Source organism: Branchiostoma lanceolatum, chromosome 7 (genome assembly GCF_035083965.1).
Source record: "Branchiostoma lanceolatum isolate klBraLanc5 chromosome 7, klBraLanc5.hap2, whole genome shotgun sequence".
NCBI lineage: Eukaryota > Metazoa > Chordata > Leptocardii > Amphioxiformes > Branchiostomatidae > Branchiostoma > Branchiostoma lanceolatum.
In genome coordinates, this window is record NC_089728.1 from 3,098,032 (window position 1) to 3,116,909 (window position 18,878).

The 18,878-nt window shown below is 43.0% G+C and overlaps 3 protein-coding genes across 3 annotated transcripts in view; 2 read left to right on the forward strand and 1 right to left on the reverse strand.

Annotated features, from left to right (window-relative positions):
- Window positions 1-7,278, forward strand: LOC136438564 (15-hydroxyprostaglandin dehydrogenase [NAD(+)]-like). The gene is made up of 7 exons (XM_066433410.1): window positions 1-165; window positions 1,207-1,330; window positions 3,868-3,974; window positions 5,204-5,300; window positions 5,696-5,769; window positions 6,244-6,389; window positions 6,717-7,278. The coding sequence occupies exons 1-7, from the start codon at window positions 73-75 to the stop codon at window positions 6,844-6,846; spliced, it is 771 nt and encodes a 256-aa protein (XP_066289507.1). The 5' UTR covers window positions 1-72; the 3' UTR covers window positions 6,847-7,278.
- Window positions 7,153-13,434, reverse strand: LOC136438565 (uncharacterized). Its single transcript, XM_066433411.1, has 6 exons — window positions 13,279-13,434; window positions 12,106-12,274; window positions 10,999-11,189; window positions 9,894-10,029; window positions 9,047-9,178; window positions 7,153-7,934 (listed from the first exon to the last, which is right to left on the reverse strand). Exons 2-6 carry the CDS (start codon window positions 12,231-12,233, stop codon window positions 7,793-7,795), a joined length of 729 nt encoding a protein of 242 aa, XP_066289508.1. The 5' UTR covers window positions 12,234-12,274; window positions 13,279-13,434; the 3' UTR covers window positions 7,153-7,792.
- The window catches only part of LOC136438321 (pneumococcal serine-rich repeat protein-like), a 16,065-nt gene continuing 10,584 nt past the window's right edge, over window positions 13,398-18,878 (forward strand). The window contains exons 1-4 of the mRNA XM_066433084.1: window positions 13,398-13,435; window positions 14,416-14,509; window positions 14,924-16,414; window positions 16,738-18,043. Coding sequence (XP_066289181.1) covers window positions 13,398-13,435; window positions 14,416-14,509; window positions 14,924-16,414; window positions 16,738-18,043 — 2,929 coding nt within the window. The remainder of the gene's footprint in view (window positions 13,436-14,415; window positions 14,510-14,923; window positions 16,415-16,737; window positions 18,044-18,878) is intronic.

The following is an 18,878-nucleotide window of genomic DNA, read 5'->3' on the forward strand; positions in this document are numbered from 1 at the left end:
AAAGAACTGGTCGAGCAAGTTCGGGCGGCAATCTGAGGACGACAGGCAAAACGTTTCGCAGTCTAAAAAACCATGCAGCTGACAGGAAAGATCGCTCTAGTGACGGGCGCAGCCCGGGGTCTGGGGAAGGGGTGCGCCGAGGCCATCCTGGAGCGAGGAGCGAAGGTAAAAATTCAACGCAGATATTGAACGTAAAGTTTTGTGAAGTGTCGTCTCACCGCACGCCCAGTCAGAGTATGGCCTCGATCCCCGATCGTACCACGTTTGACCTTAGATTAACTGGTCGTAAAGAGTTTGTCCTTACATTACCCTGCTCTTGAAGAGTTTGTCCTTAGATTACCCTGGTCGTATTGATTAAGTCGTACCCTTTTTCTCTTACGACTTACTAGTAATTCGGAAAGCACACGCGAACTTGGGAACTTCCGGGGCCTGGTCACATTCATGGTAGGTCTTCGTACGATTTTGATGGCGTATGATTCTAAAGCTGGCTGTGACAAAAGCAAGAACCTTTGTCGTAAAAAGACAGCTGATTTCTGTATGACATATGCGCGACTATCCCAAGAATGCACTCAGTTTGCGGTTGTACGACAACCATGCGACTATTGTGACCAGGCCGAAACGTACGTACGACACTAGGAGGGCGTGATATATTTACTCTCCAAGCAGAGGTTGATAGAGAAGATTGTGACTTCATATGCCCCATTTTTTTGTTGACTGGGCCGGCGGACAGAAAACAGGGCATATGAGAAGAAGGTCACAATCTTGACGGCGGCGGCGGCGTACGTGGTCTCATGGCAGAGTGTCTGGCCCAGAACCCAGAGGTCCTGGTTTCGAATCCCATGACATGCCCCGTTGACGCTGTGCCCTTGGGAAACGCACTTTGCACAAATTCCCCCGCTGCTTATAAGGAGCGCCACACCTCGAGCACGTAAAAGAACCCACCACACTTGTCGAAAAGAGTAGGGATCTCCCTGGGTGAGTGGATCAAATGAATCTGTCCAGAAATGCAGGTTGTACTCTTCAGTACAAACCACTTGTGTTACGCCATGAGGCAGTTTACCGGGTATACAATACAAACAAACAAATAAATAAATAAACACATCTTCACAGCCAACCTCTGCTTGTAGAGTAGAGATATCTACAAAGCTTGATGATAATGAAAATGTCCATTGTGTGCCTCTTCACTTTTAATTTATATAATTATAGGTGGCGCTTTTGGATACGAATGAGTCGGTTGGACAAGAAACGGCGGCGGCCTTCACCCTGAAGTACGGGGCCGACATGTGCACGTTTATTCTGTGCGATGTGACGGATAAAGATCAACTGGAAGGTACAAACTATTCATTTTCATTTTAAGTCAAGGGTATGCCTTACGTATATACGTTAGAAGTTCGTTCGCCGTCGACGCGTCAGACCCATGCCAGTAGTGCCAAGTAGCACGTTTCCTAGCTGTTTCAGTAGCAGGATATAGTTTTACGGAGAGGAGGTGCTATCAGTTCCCCTTTAACGTGCTTGAGGCACCTTTCGAACAAGGAACCGCCATTTTACGTCCACTCCGAAAGAAGGTGCAGTCCCGGCCGAGTTATATTGACCCCGGGACTTGAACCGGGGTCTCCAAGTTACCGTAGGCAACGTATTGGAAACAGAAGCTCAACTGTGAGGCTGCTACCAAGTTGAAGCCTCTACTAACGTTATCATTATTGACTTCGCCAAGAAGTCTATGTTTTGATGCTTGTCTGTGTGTCTGTTAGTGAACAGAATAAGTCGAGAACGCCTGGATGGATTGTTGTCGCATTTGGTGTGTTGATGTGTATGTGGGAAATCTCAAGATGATTAGATTTTGGGCGAAGTCCTTTGCATAATTAACGAGAAAAGTGTAAAAATGTGTTATATTGTATGCTTGAGTATATGTTATGGCTGGGACGTGTGGCGGTGTTGTTTCGAGGGGTCAAGGATAAGTGGTAGGGCCCCGTCGTAGGGGTGGTAGTTGTCATGTGGGAGGCAGGAAACTTAATAGTTGCTGAGACAAATTGGCTTGTCACTCAAGGCAGTGGTATGAGCAAGGTAGCAGCATAGCAGATAGTGGTGTGGAATTGAGTGGAAGCAGACCAAAATTGGATATAGAGCCCATTCCGAGTCACCGCGAGGGTTTTATGATAATATTTGTAATCATTTTGAAACATTTCTAATAAAAGAATATCTGACTGACAATAGTTCTAAATTTTTCTAAAAGATCAAATACAAAAATATGAATTTATTCGAATTTAATTAGATAATTAAGAAATATTTTGAAAGTAACTGCACAAAAACCTCTTTATTTGTAATAATTTCTAAACATCTATGTGATTATTTAACTTTTAGAAATATTAACAAGAAATGGTAGAAAATGGTTAACAATGGTAGAATGGTGATTGCCCCCATAAAAGTAGGTGCTAATCTGGCCCTTCTGTCTGCCTTTGTACATCTTTAGACTTCACTGCAGGACACTGTTGGGTCCTTTGTGGAAAGCATTCTTCCCTAAACTTCGCAAGGATGTGTGAATTGCTTTCTTCCCAGCCCTCTGGCCTATTTATAGAGATGTTACAAATAATGGTAGAAAATGGTAAAAAATTGTAAATAATGGTAGAATGCTGTTACCATTATTTAGAAACCATTGTAAATATTATATTCTACATCATGAATATTTCTAAAGTTTTAGAAAACTTAAGAAATATTTAGAAACTTGAAATCACATTCAAAATATTTCAAAAGTATCAAATCTCTTACACAAATAATAACAATAACTTGAAAATAGTTCTAAATTATGACAATAACTCCCCTCGCGGTGACTTGGAATGGACTCTACACTGCCTTACGGAAGAACAATCAGTAGTCGTGTGTCACAGCATGGGGATAGGACGGTGTTCAGGGTAGGTGAGTTAACCATGTTATATAGGGAAGGAAGAGGTGATTTATTAGTATACGTCATACTGTATGGTGTACATGTAGTATGGATACGTATTGCTGAAGAAGTATTTGATGAAGGGTGGATGTAATATAAATAGATATCAACTATGCAAATGAAGACCTCATTTGCATAATTAATGAGAAAATACTATAACTCAAGGTGGGCTTAATGGATGGTCATGATTTTTGGTATGTAGATAGCTTACGTGATGCTTTGTATGATTGGATGATGATTATGCAAATCAGATTCTTATTTGCATAATTAATGAGGTAATTTTAAAAACCCGCTGTGTTCCATGATATGACTATTCAAATATGTGACATTTGTAACCGAGGAAGATAGGAATGTTGATAGATAGAAAATATGCAAATGTAGGCCTAATTTGCATAATTAATGAGAAACTACTTTAATTCCGTACTAGTAAATGACGGACGGCAATTTCATACTTGTGGCATTTGGAAGTTGTGTGAATGTGGACACCATTGAATCAATTATGCTAATAAGGACCTCATTAGCATAATTGATAAATGTTAGCATAACATTCTTTGTTAAGCTCATACTTTGGACAACTTACGTTATTTGGGTGAAGACGATCAACTGGTATGATTTATAATTGATGAGAAACACTCCTAATACGTTAGTCATATTTAGGTTAAAATCATTTGGCGAAGGTATGAGGTCGTAGAACTCTTGTTAAAGTTGTATAAATGAATAGACAGGTAACAACGATTAGTCATTAATCAAGTGTCACCAAAATGTAAAGAAAAATGTTGCTCTCGTCTCTGTCGAGGAGATGATTTATTTGTAAGCGTTTAATATCAAGGTTTTCACAATTCAGATGCAAAATTGCTAAGCAGTACAATAGCATCCCTGCACTGTACTGTCTTCATAGTACAAGTAATTTGTCCCTCGTCCGCTAGGTGCGTTCCAACAAGTGGTGGACCGTTATGGTGGGCTGGACTTGGTTGTGAACAACGCTGGGATTCTGAACGAACTTGACTGGGAAAAGTGCATCAACGTCAACCTGGTAAGTCGCATCATAACATCAACTGTCTTATAGTTCAGCTGGGTACCCTAAGACCATTAACGTTGCATTTTAGAAAAACCGCGCTATCAAGGCCATCTCATTGAGAATGTCTTTAAAATAACACCTGGATATGTAAAGTGCGCATACCGCAGAGATTATTGATGCTACATTGTAAGATCTCCTAAATTCACCTTTAAAGGAAAGCTACACAAAAAATGAAAATCCTTCTATATGATATATTCCAAAGTCAAATTCTTACTTCAAGTTGTTTCACATAAGTCCGTCATAGTTCTGGGATTTTCCACAGTTTGCAACTTATGCCGTGCTGACGCCTTCTCACCTGATAATTGAATTATATGACGTCAGTGTTTCAAATTTTTCACATGATGATTGAATTATATGACGTCAGTGTTCTAAAATTCAATCATCAGGTGAAAAATTTGAAACACTGACGTCATATAATTCAATTATCAGGTGAGAAGGCGTCAGCACGGCATAAGTTGCAAACTGTGGAAAATTCCAGAACTATGATGGACTTATGTGAAACAACTTGAAGTAAGAATTTGACTTTGGAATATATTAAGCATAGCATAGAAGGATTTTCAATTTTTTGTGTAGCTTTCCTTTAACCAGCTGCCAGTTCTTCAGAGCATCAGCTTCACCTAAAGGAAACATTTGGGCGATTCTCTGATTGGCCCATGGCTCACAACTAGTTGGAGGCCACGCCCACAAAAGGTGAAAACTTTAACCCGGTTTAGCAGAGCCTCCCCGGCCCCAAGGTCACGTATGGGCGGGCCCCGGGCGAGGCTCTGTGTCAGAGGCTGAGGCTGGGTTTACACATGCGACTTGGAGTCGACTTACTGTGCAAGGAGAACCCTAAGCCATTCAAGTACTGTTTTATAGTAGGAAACCTCCACCTGAGCAGCTCAAAGCTCCTCACGCACAGCCCCGAGTCGACTTCGAAAACTTGTGTGTGTAAATCCCGGGAAGGATATCCTTGGTCGGAGCTGCGCCGTCTTTCGGAAGAGACGAAAAATGGGGGTCCCGTGTTCGAGGAGAGGTGCCTCGAGTGCGTTACAACAGCCTCATTACTCACATGGGTAACGTTACCTACTGGGTGAAATGATACAACCTGTTGAACCTGGTGGATATAAATCGGGCAAGAGGCAACTTCTGATGCGGGCTTCATCATTAACCTGTGCTCATGTTCTTGAATTGAACATCACCAGGTGTCAGTGGTGCGTGGTTGCCATCTCGGACTGCGCTACATGGGGAAACGAAATGGCGGCAACGGCGGCCTCATCATCAACATGGCATCTGTGGCAGGTAGTTGTAGCTTCCTTGATGATGACGATCCTTTTTCTCCAAGCAGAGGTTCAGCTCCAGCTGGTTTTTGACGTCTTTTATGCGTTTTTGTCAGGCCGTTTTTTTTTTTTTTGCACGCTGGCCAACAAAAAGAAAAAGACCTAAAAAGACGTCAAAACCCAGCCAGGGCCGAACCTCTGCTTGTAGAGTAGATGATATTTGTCATATTTCTGTATTTCTTTGTCCCGAATACCATTACGGTTTGCATAAGTAGCTATATAGATTTATCACTCTTGCCCCAACAGTAGTTCACAAATGTTCACTGTGGCAGACTGAATATTGGACATCGATACTACCTTTAGAGAGAGTTTATCCAGTGTACGTTGTGATAGGCAAGACTTTTTTTTCAATCACAGGTATCTACGCCTTCCCTGCATCCGTGTACGCAGCCACAAAGGCCGGTGTTGTGGGCCTGACAAGGGGCCTTGGGGTACGTATCCGTAACGTTACATGTATCCGTTACTACATGTATATCTGTTTCTGCATAGCCAGCATAACCCGCGGCCCTTCGGCGCAGGCTATCTCGGCACCAGCTTGTTAGATTACACTGAACGACCTGTCACACCTAACCTTTGGACATCTAGCCGCAAGCGTTTAAAGCTACTAGTATCTAGTGAGGATGTTCATACTGTACATGTATTTATTAGCAACGGGTTCCACTCTTCGAAAGTTTTAGGGGAAAATGAATTTTTAGCAGTCCTGGACGAATCTCAATTCAGGACTAATTTTTGTAGCGACAAAGAATCCTGAGCTCCTATGGGCACTTCTCCTCGTTTAAACCAGTCTCTTGGCGGCGATAGGCCACAAAGCCTGCATGGGGAGGAGGCCATTGACAGTGAAAGTTTGTGTTAACGTAAAATATATTACCCAGCCTGACTAAACGACGCAACTGTTTCGTCTGTAGATGGACTACAAGTTCGACAAGGACGGCGTCCGTGTGAACGCCCTGTGTCCGTCGTTCACAGCCACTTCATTGCTCGACGAGTTTAGTGCGTCCGCAGAGGACCGCCGAGAAATGGATGACATGGTCGAAAGGGGAGGTCTTCTTCAGTAAGTTATCATATGATACTTAAACCAGCCCAGGGGCGCACCCGGGGGAGCCATCACCTCAAATTCCAAACCATTAACGCTAAAACAGACACATACAAATACTCATATTTCCGCATACTGACTAGAATGTACCGAGCCTTTTCCATACTGACATGATATTAGTAAACTACGGCCGATTGTTTGAGCCTAAAGAAAGGTTCATTCTGTATTGATGCCTTGTGTCATGTCCCTCAGACGAATAGCAAACTCTGTCCAAGGAGGTTTCATCTGAAAACCTCCTTACTGTGTCCAAATGATATGTTTCAAATGACGTATGTTTTGTTTAAGGATTCCCGACGTAGTGAAAGGCTTCGCCAAGCTGCTGGATGACGATGACAGGAATGGAGCAGCTCTGGAAGTGACGCTGCAAGGTTTGAAGTACTATGGGTACGAGAGCGGGCCCTGGGACCGTGCATGAGGGACGCACCAACCACGTTATTCAATGCCTATTTAGTTAACTTTGTTATTGCCTTTGCCATTGTCTTAATTCCTAGATCAATTTAGCTAAAGCTGCGTCTAGAAAAAGAATCTTGATATTTCACTTGTGAAAAGTGATGTGTAGTAAGATCGTTTTTCTGCAGAAATAACGATCGCGCTCACAGTTTGGCTTCCAAAAGTCTAGCTTCTAACCCGCCTTCTACGTATACAATTTAAGGGAGTCACTCGTGGAAACCTTTTTAACTAGGGAGATACAGAAAGGTGAAAAACAGCACATTTAAATGGATAATGGTCAGTTCATTCAACTTTTATATTGCGTGTCCTACATTTAATAGCAGCACCATGCCATAGGCATTGTAATTTCTACATGTTTCCCAAATATAGGCATGTCCAAATACAAATTTGCTAGCGATCTTTGGTTTCATATGTATACATAGATTTTTTTTATATATTCATCATCACTTCTAAAATACATATGCATGAATTACAGACAAGACTAATTCTGCATAACATAGGCAACAAATGAAGAGTGCAGTTCCTTATAAGTGCTGCTGAACTTCAAGTCAGTGGAAGGGAACAGATTGATAATAAATTTAGCATGTTAAAGTTTGATTTCCACAAGATACAGAATGTAGAACAATGTAACCTGCAATTATTTGTAAAACAGCGACACTGATCTACTCTTTCAAACAATCTCAAATTGTCATATCCATATAAAACACAAAGCTGTCACAGTTTGGCTAGGCTCTACCAGCCTCCGCGGGACGCTGGGAAAATAGCTGAAATTAGCCAAAATAGAGTCAATTGTATGAAGGGAGTCTGCTATGGAGATAGGGTCAAATATTGCAACCCTAGCGCCTGCAAATGTTACCAAGGTCCCCTGGTAAATGTTCTCCCTATAGCCGGCGCGGTTAGTCTGGTAGAGACTACAGTTTGGCTAGCTTTGTGTATCTGGTCATATTAGGCATTTCGGCTTCTACATCCAGGACATCTTTGTACACGTTTTCCTTCATAGCCTTCAGTGCACCCCGGTCAAATCCTCGCGCTCCGAGACACTGGTGGGCAAATCTGCAAGGAAGACACATATGTTGAACAAAGGCTATATATATATCTGTATCTCTCTCTCTCTCTCTCTCTCTCTATATATATATATATATAGATATATATATATATAGATATATAGCAATTAAAGAAAAGCAAATTGATTTTCAGCTTCATTGATAAGGTTTCAAAAATTTTCGAAATAGGAGGAAAGAACTACTTCTAACACAAAAGGGATGCTTCATTACCACACATAGCCTGGGTACATAGCCTGGGTACATAGCCTGGGTACATAGCCTGGGTACATAGCCTGGGTACATAGCCTGGGTACATAGCCTGGGTACATAGCCTGGGTACATAGCCTGGGTACATAGCCTGGGTACATAGCCTGGGTACATAGCCTGGGTACATAGCCTGGGTACATAGCCTGGGTACATAGCCTGGGTACATAGCCTGGGTACATAGCCTGGGTACATAGCCTGGGTACATAGCCTGGGTACATAGCCTGGGTACATAGCCTGGGTACATAGCCTGGGTACATAGCCTGGGTACATAGCCTGGGTACATAGCCTGGGTACATAGCCTGGGTACATAGCCTGGGTACATAGCCTGGGTACATAGCCTGGGTACATAGCCTGGGCTGGCAAACTAAGGCCCAATGCACACAAGGAAAATTGCTGGGAGTACGACAAGGGTGTGCGTCTGCGGTCGTACAACGCTGTTCATTGCTGCCTGTCAATTGGTCAGTGGTGTCATACGACCGACATTTTTATGGCCCGTTGTACACTAGCCTCCAAGCAGGCCCACTGGATTGCAAAGACCGTATCCAACTGGAAGAAGGAACTTGTATAGCAATCCACTTCTTCTGCCAGTTTGATACGGTCTTCGCAACCTATAGATCTGCTTGGAGATTAGTTGTACACCACCTCTAGGGCATACGTAGATGTGCAACAAAACTGCCTGTCGTATGACACTGCTGGCCAATTTACAGGGTCAGCAATGAAAGACGTTATACCACCGCGGACACACAACCTCATCGCACACTGTTGTCATACACCCAGGAATATTTCTTGTCTTAATCGGGCCAAATCTTCTGCTGGCCCCGCTATAGAGTCTGGCATCAAGGGTACACCACATACTTAATTGCTGACTCCAACAGTTCCTCCGGCTCAGCCAGCTGGTCAACAAGGCCTGCCTGGAGACCCTCCTCTGGACTGTACCACTTCCCAAACACCATAGAGTCCCGGGCCACGTCACCACTCACCTTCATCCTGTATCAAAGAAGCAGTTGTATAAGACTTATCATGTGCAGCTTGTTACGAAGCATTTCTGCTTTTACAATATTGAAACTACATCTACATGTTGATGACATTCTCCTTGCAAATTATACCTTGGGGAGGCTGAGCTTTTTTTATGGATGTGGCCTCTAACCAGCCAATCAGAGAATCACCTAAATGCTTTCTCTAAGTCGAGGAAGGTTAGACATCCAGGTGATAGATAAGACGCACAAGGTAACAGTTACTCAAGCAACTGGACAAAATTACCAGTTGCTTGAGTAACTGTTACCTTGTTTTCTTTAGGTAAAGCCGATTCTCTGATTGGCTGACAGCTTGTTAGAGACCACGCCCACGAAAGTAGAAACCTCAGCCCGGTTTAGCAGAGCCTCCCCAAGATATATTGCATAGGCCGTGGGTGAGGCTCTACATAGTAGTAGTAGTAGTATCCAGTATTAGATTATACTGCTGCGGGGTTCCCTGACGCAGGGGTAGGCAACAGTCGGCCAGTCTTCACACAGCATCTCCAAGCGGCTCTGTCCAGTGGGTCCAACGTTGGTGAGGCCGCACTCTTTAATGTCCTTCTTGACGCACTCAGTGTAGAGACTCAGAGAATGCAATAAACATTACGTTAAATGCTGTCACATTTTTTGTATCCTCAAATATAGCCTTGAAATAACACATGCTTGCAGATATTAAAGTGCAACCTTACCTGGTCAGTCTAATGTTGTGTTCACCTAAGGGTAGATTGAGGTGGACCTCAGGCAAGGAAAACCAGCCTCGCTTTGTACGCATGACCCTGTAGTCATGGTGCAGGGCCCAGAAGGCCCCTTGTGCCACACAGTGTCCTGGAAACATACAGAATGGAACACTTATAGACTGAGACAGATTTCTATAATGACAATACTAATGATGATATTCGTTTTCCATTTCAATGTTTTAAGTGAATTCGGTGCACTTGGGCATCCACTAAGTCTTAAACAAACAAAAAAGCTTTGAAACCTCGATGTGTGTGAATCTAATGATCTCTAATAACAGAATACTGTATAGTCAAACCTGCCCAAGAAGACCACTCAGGGAAGAGATAAAGTCTGGTCTATGTGGACAGGTGGTCAGTATAGACAGGGTTCTTGTGTCATCAGATCAATGGGGAAAATTATCTACATGTAAGGGGCCACCAACACCAAAAAGTGATCACATAGGCCAGGTGGTCCTCATGTAGAGATGATCACAAGGTTTTGTTGCTACTTGTTGTAGTCAACTGAATCAGACAGAGACTGTATAGGCTGCTATACTTGCATTCTGAGATTGTGTTAGTCTCTACAGACAGCTGCAGTGAGCGTGTCATCCGGCTCTGGTGGAATGACAGGGCAGGTCATCTAACTCTTACTACTCTTGGGATACACTATTACAAACAATAGAAGGGGTGTTTGGCAGGCTAATCTTACTTCTTGTAACAAGTTTGACTGTAAAACCCCTTAACCTCCTTGGTAAAACCAACAACATATATATGACCTCTGACCTCTCCCACTCAGAATTTGAGTTAACGTTTTCTTTTTCAAGTTTTCAGTTAATTTCAAATGTACATTTTGTTTGTATGGTTGTTTGTTGTACATCTTATTTTACTTTGACTTGTTATTTGTCTGGCTTTGAGCTCAACTTATGTTTGTTTTTTGTTCATTGAAATGCATAATTTGTTGTATATTTCGGAAATTCTGTTGCTATAATGACTACTGTATATAATTTTAAAATGGACTCCAGGAAGAATAATGATGTATCACTAATGGAGATCATTTTAAACCAAACCAACAACGTACCATTGATGGCAGCAATGGTGGGAACTGGGAATGTCATCATCCTATTGCACAGTGGGACTAGCTCCTGACCGAATTTCACCAACTCAGGCATTTGGTTGTTCTTTGCCATCTGTCCCATCCAGTTCACGTCTATGCCATTACTGAAGTACTTCCCAGTGCCAGTGGTGATGAGGGCCTGCACATCTGGGTTACTGCGGGAAAAAAACAATTCTAGTTATGATAAGCTGGGAAACAGACATTGTCAGAGCAAACATTGACACAATGAGTTCAACAAGAACTGGTGGCATGATGGCGTTGTGGATAGGTTTGTTGACTCAGCCTGGAGGTACTGTAAATGCATTTAAGTTTGCGTGGTTTTTATTTTGGGCTAAGACGAAAATGGAGTGTTTGCGGTGGTTTTAAGTTTGCGGCAGCGCTATAGTCACGTACTGCTACAGTATTGGACAAAAATGTTCGCGGTGATTTTGAGTTTGCGGTGAAACGTCGCCGCGAAAACCGCGAACATAAAACCACCACGAACATTTCTGCATTTACAGTACTCACGGAGTTTGAATTCCTTGCAGGTGTCAATGCTGTGCCGTTGGCAGTTAACACCTATTTATTTCCTCACTAGACGCAGGTGTAAATGAGTAACTACCTAGTAGCTTTGGCTAGGGATGTCCCTCCGATAAGAGATTAAATGGAGGACCCGTGTTGGAGGATAGCCACACCTCACGTATACAGTCAATACCTGGATTCAGCAACCACCCAAGGGAGTGAGGAAAAATGGTTCCCGAGGACAGGTTGTTGATCGGGACAGGTTGGGGTTAACTATGTAATAATGGACGGGACTATTTTGATATGGCTTATGATTGGAGATAGTTGCCCGTGCCAGTGGTTGCCGGGTTTGACTGTATTTAAAAAGAACACACAAAAAAAACACCACACAAAAAAAATTTGGGATCCATCCCGGTGTGAACAGATCAAATAAATTTGTATGGATATGCAGCTTGTACTATTCAGTACAAACCTGGTCTGTTATGCCATTAGGCGGCTTACCAGGTATGCAATACAACTAAACAAAAAATAATCCGACTATAAAGAAAACAATGCCAAACTTTAACATACCTTTCCACTTCATCCAAAGCTTTGTTGAACTTGTTAATGAAGTCCATATTGAAACGGTTTTCTCCACAGTCGGTGGTTACTATAGCCACCTTCCCGCGCACCTCCACACTGAACTTACCACTGGCCATTATTTCGTCTGGAACGGAATTACACTGCAGAACTTTTCTTTCTGCAAAAAGAGGAGGGAGACTTTAGAAGTGGCCATCAGCAAGTTCTCCTGAATGATTTTGATATCAACGACTTGATAAAGGAGAAACTTTGAAAGACAATGATAAAGGACAAAATGTAAGAATGAACAAGGTTCTGAGGGAGAAAATCATTGTGACACAGCAGGCAGCAGCACGTCCAGGACAAAAAACAGCAAAACTAGAAGTTCTGCTGCATTACCAAGGTATGCCACCAGGTGGTCCAAAATCAACCTTGACCTTTGTGTCTACTATAAAGCCTACCCACATACTAGTACTAATATCATAATCTTGCCGTATTCTTTTTTTTTTTAAATATTGCTGTTGAAACACATACATACACAAAACCAAATGTAGCCCAAAACCATACGTGTTTTTTTTTCCATGGAGGTAACAACGCCTCTGGGAGTAAGATTCAGGCTCTATTAAAGATTAGCTAGTGCCCTCCAGGTCATTGACCTCTGGCTTAAAATGGGGCATTACTAACGTTACTAACTGTTCCTTTTTTTAATATTGCTGTGGAAACACACACATACACAAAACAAATGAAGCCCAAAGTATACCTCGTTTTTTTTATTTTTATGGAGGTAACAACGCCTCTGGGAGTAAGATTAGCTAGTGCCCTCACGGTCATTGACCTCTGGCTCAAAATTGGGCAGTATGCTGTACTCGTCTCCTGCTAGTCTTCTTGGTTGTCATTCGTATTGGCTCACACACACCATGGTTATCGCAAACTATCAATGGTCTCATACAATTCTTGTTACGCTGATGAACAGGTGGAACGTTTAGAAAATATAACTCTCACTTTGTCAGCACTATTAACTTTAATAGTCCAACGTGATATCATTGCAAAGGAATAAGAAACCTTAAGGAGCGGTCTAAAACTGGAGTAAAGCATCCTACCTGACTTAAAAGACTCTTCTCTACTCTTACCAGAATCATTCAAGTCTATTATAAGCAAGTAACTTTAACGTTAAGTATCACGCACCTTTTCTACACTAAATGTGTAGCCCTCTCCCTGTTGCGAATACGCCAAGTTTGTTCTAGCTGGTCTACAGGTCCTACAGGCAGAAGGTAAAGTTGAAGGTAAAGGTCCATGCATGCAGAATGGACTTTGTTCCCTGGGACAAAGTTGACGACTTAGTGTAGGAGCTACCACTTTTTTACGGGTGAAATAATACGAATGTCAATAAAAATGTTTTAAATGTACAGCAACCGAGAAAACTGATTTTAAAACATATGATCTATCACATCTTATACATGAAATACTATTTAGTGTATTCACTCATTTGTCGATGATTTGGTTACTCTCAATATTATTGCTGTTCTTCCCCGCAATCGTAATAGAATAGTCTATTTTTGCCGCGCCGTGCCGCAAAGATTTTCGAGGATTTTGCCAAAGTCGGCATGCCTTTTTGAGGACAATTTATGAGGTCATTTTACCCAAGGATCGACCCAGTGTAGCCTACACAGTTAACAGAAGAAAAATGACCAGAGCTAAGGTTTGAAAATGGTTTTGTACATTGTATAAGCACAAATTTACGTGTGGGTACCTAGCTGGGTGGGGAGGGGGGCATAAACCTGATCATGAAGCGCCTGACGCAGAAAATGTATGATTAGATCTTGGTACTTGTACGATTTAGCTTGATATATTTTAGTTGATGTGAATATTTTGTAAGTTAACCTCGAAAACATATAAAGCGTTTCAAACCCACAACTTTGACTTGTAAACAAGAATTCTAACCCTTGTTCTTCTTCAAGATTAGTAAAACTGCACATGTCATTATACAGTAATTTTACAGAGCTCGTAGCAGCCTCACAGTTGAGCTCCTGGTTCCAATTAGTTGCTAACTGGGAGACACCGGTTCAATCCTGGGAAGGGCATCTCGGATGGGGCTGCACCCACCTTTCGGAAGGGACGTAAAATGGGGGTTCCATGTTCAAGCAGCATAGGAGATGCCTTGATTATGTTAACTTAAAGGGGAAGGACTAGCAACATCTTCCTGTAAAATGTCCCCTTCTAGTACTACTAAAATAGCAAGGAAACTTGTGAAACTCTTTGAGGCTAGGCACTGCAAGGGTCTGAATGAACGCACATGTGACATGTGTAACTGTGTTTTTGCAGGGTGGTCGGAGAGGAAGAGGTCGAGGGAGAGGTGCCGGCAGAGGCAGGACTAGAGCGGCAGCTGCAGAAGAAACTGAAGATGCTCCTTTGGCAAGTATAACTAGTATTAGTTGTTTTACTGGCCCCACTTCTACCATGGATGTTTTCTTGGTTCAACTAAGCACAAGTCTTTTTCTATCAGCATGCCTCCAGCTGGCCTTTCTAATTACTGCTGCCCAAACCATAATAAAAATCTGCCGGCAAGCCCCAATGAACTGGGGGGTAGGCAACACTCCCAGTGCTGTAGAAATGCCGGCGAGTTCACGATGCTATTGACCAGGCTAAGATTTTATGGAGTTCGGAAGGACATGTATATAGTGTTTAAGTTTGTATACATTTATTTCTAAAATGTTGGAAACCTTTTGTAGACTTGTGTGTTGGCATCAGTGTGGGGTATCTGCGGTATGTACCTTGCATAACTTTTACCTTTGTACTATTAGTCTTAGTAACATTTTTAAGATGGAAACAGCTTGCTGATCTCTGCTTCTCCTTACAGGAGCAGTCTACTGATACAGACAAACCTGTTGATGAGTCAAAGGAAGAAGAAGAAGAAGAGAAACAACTTAAGTCTGAAGCTCCCAGCCAACCAGAAGACATTCCAACAGAACCAACAGCAGAGCCTGGGAGTTCAGAGTCTCAAGAGGAAGAGTCCTCCTTACCAGCAAGTAGGAGAAATCGAGGACAAACACGAATATCCGAGAGTGAGACGACTGAAGACTCAGAGGGCTCAACAAGGAGGGGAAGAAGGAGCCTAAGGGGGAAGGTGTCACAGAAGTCGGACGTTACGACATCTGAGGAACCAGAGTCATCTGCACAAGAGCAGGAAGAAACCATCAGTCCTACCAGAAGGGGGAGGAGAAGAAAGTCTGTCAGTCTACCCGAAGAAAAGCTGCAAGAACAGCCCAATGAAGAGGGTAAGCCAAAATCAGCTGAAGCAACGGCAGTGGAAGATGACAGCACTAAGGAAACAGAAGGAAGTACATGTAAAGATATCCCCGAAACAGACACACAAAAAACGGAGGAAGCACAGTCACTGTCCCAGGATCTGGGTCAAAGTGTCAATCAGGCTGCTGACACAGAGGCAACCGATCAGGAACCCTCAAGTAGTGGAGAAAAAGAAGAACCAACAGAGACAGCAGAGCCTGAACTTGAATCCAAACCCGAGATGTCTGAAGATTCGGGGGCTCCAGCAAGAAGAGGAAGAAGGAGTCAGAGAGGAAAGGTGTCCAAAGTAGAAGAAGCAGGAATATCTTCTCAAGAACAGGAAGAAGAAACCATCAGTCCCACAAGGAGAGGGAGGAGAGCCAAGACTGTCAAAACACCTGAAGCAAAACTACAGGAACAATCCAACATAGAAGAAGCAAAGCCACCTGAAGCAACGATTACAGAACATAGTGATGGCAGGAAAGAAGAAGATGTGCATGCCAATCTGCCAAAAATAGATAATCAGGAGAGTCAGCTGTCTGAAGATGTGAGTGCATCAAAGACACAAGAACCAGGTATAGATGCTGGGCTGAAAGCCTCAGATACTGATCAAAATGAAGAACCAATGGAGTCAGGGAAATCCCAGCCTGAGTCAGAGCCTGAGCCATCTAAGGACGCAGGAGGAAAAAAAGAGCCCATGGAAGTTGAATCTTCAGAGCAAACAGCAGAGGAAAAAGAGATCATTCCTAATCCAGATGACGAAGCAGAAATACTTTGTCAAGCAGCAAATTTGTCTGCACAGCCTGAAATATCAGAGACCAAAGAGGAACAGGAGCAAACTACAAGAGAAGAAGAGCACATGGAGTCTGAAAGCATCACAACTGAATCATCTGTATCTGAGACAACTGAGGACGCTGTCATCTCGCCAAGGAGAGGAGGACGGGGCCAGACTGTGCGTGGCCGTGGGCGTGGCAGAGGGCGGGGCAGAGGGAGAGGCAGAGGGAGGGCTAGGACCCCATCTGCGAGTGATGAACAGGTAAGCTGAAGATTGACGTTAGACTGTGACGGTGCCAAAGCTCGAAAATAACAGTTTAAGGATGTTTTAAAATTTTGTTGACACTGTAAGTCCATTTACTTTCATGGTGGTTTAATTTTGCAGTAGGAGGGAAATGGAGGTTTTTACGGTGTCTCAGATTCGTGCTTGAAACAACTCTGTAGTACAGTAGTCATATAAGGGAGACATATTTATGATGTCATGAATTTGTGGTGAAGAGGTCACCGTAAAAATCACAAAAATGAAACCACCGCAAGTTTCAAGATTTACAGTAGTCAAATATTTACCCTTTCGCTTCCTTTCAGGTTTCTCCCAAGAAAACTAGTGATGAAGATGACAAGATTGAGGACACTTCAAGCTTGGAGGCAGCCATTGTGTCCTTTATGGAACAGTCAAGTGATGACGGTGTGGATGTACCAAAAAGCACTTCAGGTGAGGAAAAGGTACAGGAAACCGCTCGAACGGATCCTGCTGTAGAAGTATCCGAAAAGGATCCAAAAGTGCCAGGAAGTAAGGAAGCAGAGAAGTCCGAAGATCAAGAAGTCAAACATGCTGAAAGTGGACCACAGGACACTGTTGCAGAAGCTGCACCTACCAGGCGCAGAGGGAGAAGTGCTGGCATTAAAGATGACACTAAACCAGAATCATCAGAAGTCAAGACTACAGACGATAAAGAAACTGATCCAAGTCCATGTACCTCAAAGCCTTCTGAGACAACACTAAAGAAGGAGAGGGAAGCTCCAGAAGAGAGTGACATGCCTAAATCTAAGAGAATCAAGCTTGAACCAGCAGCAAGTGCTGTGCATGGTGTCCAGGAAGAGCCAATGGAGACTGACTTGCCGACAAATGCACAAGACGTAAAAGACGTTAAAGAAGAGTCTGCGCAGGCTGATGTGTCTGCAGAGGACACAAAGATCAAACTCCACTTGAAAACCAAGGTGGAGAAAGTGGTCAAGGAAGAAGAGAAGGCTGGGCCTGTAACGGTGGAACCAAGAGAATCCATGGAAGAACAGGCATCTCCTAACGCTCTACTTGAAGGGTTAGAGGAGCTTGATCAGGCCCTTGACACAGGGGAGTCTGCCACAGCTGACAAGAAGGCAGCAGAATCTCCTGAGGCAGAATTATGGGAGCAAGTGGATGGAGAAAAACCCGCTGAGAAAGATGGGCAAAAGCAAGAGACGAAAACTGATGTCTCCAAGCAACAGACAGAAACAGCTGACATGTCTGAGCAACAGAAGGTAATAGACCAGACTGAGCAAGAGGAGACAACGGAAACCTCTATGCAAGAGCAAACAGCCAACATGCCCAAGAAAAAGAAGAGAAAGAGAAAACCGCCAAAACCCGACCCAATGGAAGAGGGTGCCTGGGTGGCTACAAGGACGCATGAACGTGATGTCAAAACTGCTGCTGCCGATGCCCAAGCTGGCTCTGCTGACGCTGAAGTAAAGCAAAAACCTGTCCAGGACGAGCCGCTCGACATATTCAAGCAGACGGTCCAGTGGAAGCCTGATGAGTGGATCTGGTGTGAAGTCTGCCAGATGAAAACCAGGGCATGGCTGACGAAGACTCACTGCAACAATGTCAAACACATTGAACAGTTGATATTTGGAAGTAAGTGTTAAACATGCAGTAAAGATTTTGATACTTAAAAGTAAAAGTAATATATATTTCCGCTATCATTGCCACTAGTTTCACACTTATTTGGGGCCTCATGAAATTCAACATTTAGTTAAGTACTTGTACCCTTGTATGAGATAATTTGTTTTATTCTATAATTTTTTCAAAAGTACGTATTCAAAAAAGAAAAAAAAGTCATACCTCCAACTTAAAGTATCAACCTACATGTACATGTAGGATCGTAGATTATAGTAGAGAGGAATTCGTTGTCACCAAGTACAGTAGGGGCATCTCTGCTAGACAACTTGCAGGTACATATGCAAAGGTTAGGCCATACCAACTTGATTTTATGGATGACATCCTCTGGAGACCCCAAAACTAATGCGCGCGGGCGAAAAAAAAGAAAATCCAGCAAAAAAAAAAAAATGCTGCTAAACCACAGGACTACTAGTACAAAGCTGGTACCGGTATTGCAAATTGAACCACAGAACACAGTTTATTTGTAGGAGGTACATGTAGGTTGTCTTGTTCATTATAGCAGACTCAGCGCAAGTGATTGATTTTCAATATATTGACAAGAACGACCAAAGAAGTATACTATTAGAAGGTATTTGGCTCCAAGGACTGTGGATGATATAGGACTGTGATGAGAATACTCACATACACCCATAAGGGCAGTTTCAACATACATGGCATTGAACTCCATATTAAGCATTCCATGGTTTATGCTCACAAATCTCACTGTGAGACCTCTGCCAATCCGTCAATTCCTCTCCCATGTCTCTCATTATTGCAAAAGAAACGTGTGAGAGCCACTCTGGACAGGTCG